Here is a 4645-nt window from a genome sequence, read left to right as displayed (position 1 = left end):
TGTGTTTTCATGAGTTAGCACATTATAGCCAGACCTAAGGGCGACGCTGATGGATATATTACCATGTAAAGAGCACAATAACATGTGGAAACTCTTTTATATCTTGTGTGATCAAATTCAGAGGGATAGACAAGTAGGCAACCATGCGACAATGTTGTACATATTAATAGGCTTGTGCATATGCTAGGTTGCAGTAAAGTAGCAGAACACTGCTTTTTTTATTCCTGTTTTACATTTCGAAGCAAAAGTCTTGAAGTCAGAAGGGACTGACAGGTTGATGTCTACTTTCTTCGATAGTGAGAACATTTTTGTGCTCAATAATGTTGCCAATATGTGGAGCCAGATGCAACTGAAGTGAGAGGCCCAAATGGAAGTCTCAGAATAGAGGTACCTGATTAAAACATGTTGCTAGTTTTCTCTATTTAGAGGCACTGATCTTTCCTAACCCTTTCCTCAGGGCTTGCTTTATCTCCTGGTTTCGAAAGCTGTAAATTAGTGGGTTAAGCATAGGAATTATTATCATATAGAAGACGGATGCCACATTGTCATTGGCCATTGAGTGGCTTGCAGTGGGCTTGGCGTACATATAAACAAGTGTGCCAAAAAACAATGTGACACAGACAAAATGAGAGGAACAAGTGGAGACCGTCTTCTTCCTCCCTTCTGAGGAACTTATCCCTAGAATGGCGAACACTATACAGATATATGATACAAGGATGATGATTAGAGATATCACTATGAGTCCACCTGCCAAGGAAATCAGCACCACTTCATTGATGGTGGTATCTGAGCAGGCGAGCTTCAAGAGTGCAGGTATATCACAGAAGAAATGACTGATCTTATTGTTCTTGCAAAAGGGCAGCATAAAGGTGAAAATAGAATGTGTTAGTGAATTAATGAGCGCAATTACACCTATGCTAACAAGAAGATAGAGGCAGGTTCTATTGTTCATAATGACAGAATAAAGCAAGGGGTTGCAGATAGCTGTGTGCCGATCATAGGCCATCAATGCCATTATAAAAACATCTGCAGTTCCTACTACAGTTGATAAAAACATTTGTATTGCACACCCTAAAAAAGAAATTGTCTTCCTCAACCATAAGAAGTTGACCAACATGTTGGGGACAGTTACAGAGGACAGAGAGATGTCTACAATGGCCAAACTGCAGAGCAAGAAGTACATGGGGCTGTGAAGGTTGTGGTTCATTGTGATCAATACCATGATTCCAATATTGCAAAGAAGGGTAATGCTATAGACCAGGAGGAAGAAACAGAACAGAGGAACTTGTAGTGCCGGTTCTTCTGTGAGCCCTAAAAGAATGAACTCCATCACACGGGTGTTGTTGACTGTTGACATGGTTGCCAACAATAGAGCCTAAAAGAAAAGAAGAAGATATATAGAGATGTGAAATTCTATAAACACTGATGAGCACCAATAGTTATGTTATTTATTGCTATAAATATTGTAAGTTTGCAAGTAAAGCATGTTATGGTTGAGAGACTTTGTACCATGCCCATTACCCCAGGTGGTCTCTTTGTGTTAGTTTAGCACCACTATGCTCAAGTATGTGCGCTGAAACAGCATTAAAACTGCATCATTTTAACAAGTTTATGAATGCAAATAGTAAGGGATTGATCTAGCATAGGACAGACAGAGTACAGTCTGTCAGGGTGGCGTAAAAATATTACATCTGCAGATCGACTACTGTCACTTATAATTAGGGTTCACAATCGCCTCAGCAAAATTCCCTATACCTTTCAAGGAACAGCTGTCAAGGTAGTTGCTATCATGGTAGAAGTTCTTTAGTGGATGGCGACCATTGGTTCTTATAGCCGTCAACCAAACAACAACTTTTGATTTTTCAAAACAAAGTTACAAAGTGGGACGTTGTTATTGAAAAATTAATAATTAATGTCTCTAACACCAACTGAATTTTTCCCCTGGGTATGGGAGTTCAATAGTTATTTGTTTCCGTCCCCTACCATCAGGTCGTACCTGGTAGTGATAGACAGAAAAAAAAGACATTACACTATCCACTCTATGTAATGAATAGATTGTAATGCCCTGCCTCCTATGTCACCTCGTCACACTGGCTATAGACTGGGACTCCATTGACGGAAAGAGAATGGGTGGACCATCACTTTTGCGGACAGGGTACTCCATCAAGTTTGTGCCCTGTCCACCAAACTCTAAATATATCCCAAATTCTGCACACAGAAGGTGAATGTACACTTAATTATCATGGATGAATGTTGAATGTAGGGGAAAAGGCATACATGAATGCTGAACGTAGAGAAAATGCACTAGGTGAACATTTTGGAAAAAAAACTCCTTGTTGAGACACGGTTGACTTCTTTATTAAATTAGTTTAATTGATGTTTGCACAAGTATTAACAAGTGGTGCTACAATATTTGATTTAGTTTTTTGTTCACCTTGGAAAATGACTTTGTGTTTATTGTGGCTTGTGAGTGATTTGAGGCCCTCTTGATTTATTTACATCCTTTATAATAAGGACAACACCATCATGTTAGAAATGTTACCAATTAATAGAGAGTACCAGAGCCAAAAAGAATTAGATCAGTTTAAAGTAAAGATGCTAGCTTCTGTTGAAACTCGAATGCTTGATGACATAAAAACAAGCCACACTGCTACAATGCCTTAGTAAGAAAGGTGTAATAATTGGGATAATAGTTAGGCAGGATGCTAGTCCTTCACAAGAAATACATCATCAAATGTCTTTTTACTGGGAACTAACTGCTACATTGTAGCACTTGACTTTCTCAGGGTACCGAAGTAGAGCAGACTTAGGGGAAGTGGTGTGGGCTAATAAGCCTAGCTCACTACTACACAACAACACTCAATATTCCAAGTTCAGTCAGTGTTTTACATTAAAAAAAAACACTTTTAATATGCACCTGTACTAAATACTACAAATTACAAATATACATAATCAAGTAGGCTGACATACGTATTCTGGCTTCCACACCTATAGTAGGTGTAAAATAACAATATGAGTGGGTGTTGTTTACAATATTGTAGGCCTACTGACTTTGTCAGGGTGTCCAAAACATGCACATGGAGATGATGGACGGAGCACTGAATCTTTTCAGACACTCACGCCAGTCACAGGTCTGGGTTGAATCCATCATCATTCTTTAGCTCACTTTGCTGCCCCAGTTCAGAAACAGCTATATCCAAATCAGTCTTGACCCTGTGCCTCATGGGAACAGTCCAGCCAGAACTGCCAAGCCATGTCTTCCCTGGACTGGAAACAAGCATCCTGGGACCGGTTTCAGGGCATCATCCTTCATAAGCCAGGCTAGCTTAGGGTGACATATGCAAAAGCAACAATTGATAAACGGAAAGCTCAACAATGCAAACATTTACCTCCAGTCACAAAGATCTGGGTTTAATCCATCATTCTTTTGCTCATCACACCACCCCAGTTTGGACCCAGCCATATGCAAATCAGTTTTGACCCTCTTCTTTATGAGAACAATCCATCCCGAACTGCCAAGCCAGGTCCTCCCTGGACCGGAAACAAGCATCCTGGGACCGGTTTCAGGGCATCACCCTGCATCTTCACCTTCAGAAGTGGTGTGTCAGTTTCTTACTGTGTGGGGAGGTGATGTGTTGGTTTCCTACTGTCGCCCTGGCATTGTGGTAGATTTGGCCCCCAGGTACGATGTGTTGCACACCAGAGTTGAGACATCACTCTGCGATGCTTTGCATCATCTGGTGTCGGTGCTTGAGTTTTACAGAGAGGCTTTGTGTTTTTCATCCAGTGTTGGTTTCGGAAAGCGTGGAGTTGTGTGGCAGGACTCAGTGAGGCTTCACGTTGTCCAGCGTTGATTTCAAATGGTGTGCCCCTGTGCGGCGGGACTTGGTGAGACTTTGCGTTGCTTCACTCCTGTTGTTACAGAGATTAACTGCAAACCCCACTTCTGTGGCCCTTTGACTGGAGGGAGGCACCTCCGGCAAGGACACAATCCAGCAGCACCAGCAGAGTTGCAGGAAGTCTTTTATGTCCCTGAGGCTTCTTAACAGGAGACAAGCAGACGTAAGCCTTGGAGAAATCTCACAGGCAGGATACACAGCAAAGTACAGTCCTTTGTCCAATCCTTGGAAGAAGCAGCCACTGCAGGCTAACCCAGCAAAGCATTTACACAGCAATACGGCAGCACTCCTCCTTCAGCTTCTACAGCTCTTCTCTTTAGCAGAGGCTCATCTTGAGTTCAAAAGTATTCTAAAGGTCTGGGGTTTGGACCCTAATATTTATATCACACTTTCCTTTGTACTCTTGTGGCAAAAAGTCTCTCAGCTCAGTCCAAAGCAGTAATGTTGTCGCTGGTCCAGCCTCTTGGCAGGAGGTGGAGACAGCATTGTGCACAGGTGCAAGGAAAACTGCTCCCACTACTCTAAATGTAGCCCATGCCTTTCTCAGCTCCATTCTGGGTCATCCATGAAAGTCAGGACACACCTTACCCCCCAATGGCCGTCTGCATTGAATGCAAATCCCCAGCTCTTGCCACTCTGAAATCAGACTATAAATACACAACCACGCAGAGCCACTTAGGATGGCTTAGCAAGAAAAGCATTTTCAAACACACAATTTCAAAAACATCCTTACTAAAAGGTGTGTT

General features: G+C 42.0%; 1 protein-coding gene across 1 annotated transcript; it reads right to left on the bottom strand.

Moving 5' to 3' along the window:
- Positions 1–418: 418 nt before the first annotated feature.
- Positions 419–1357, bottom strand: LOC147734959 (olfactory receptor 5AP2-like). Its single transcript, XM_086953705.1, has one exon. The coding sequence runs from the start codon at positions 1355–1357 to the stop codon at positions 419–421; it is 939 nt and encodes a 312-aa protein (XP_086809831.1).
- Between the last annotated feature and the right edge of the window lie 3288 nt (positions 1358–4645).

This window comes from Lissotriton vulgaris, chromosome 1_2 (genome assembly GCF_964263255.1).
Source record: "Lissotriton vulgaris chromosome 1_2, aLisVul1.2, whole genome shotgun sequence".
Taxonomy (NCBI): Eukaryota; Metazoa; Chordata; class Amphibia; order Caudata; family Salamandridae; genus Lissotriton; species Lissotriton vulgaris.
This window is presented reverse-complemented; position numbering and strand designations above follow the sequence as displayed.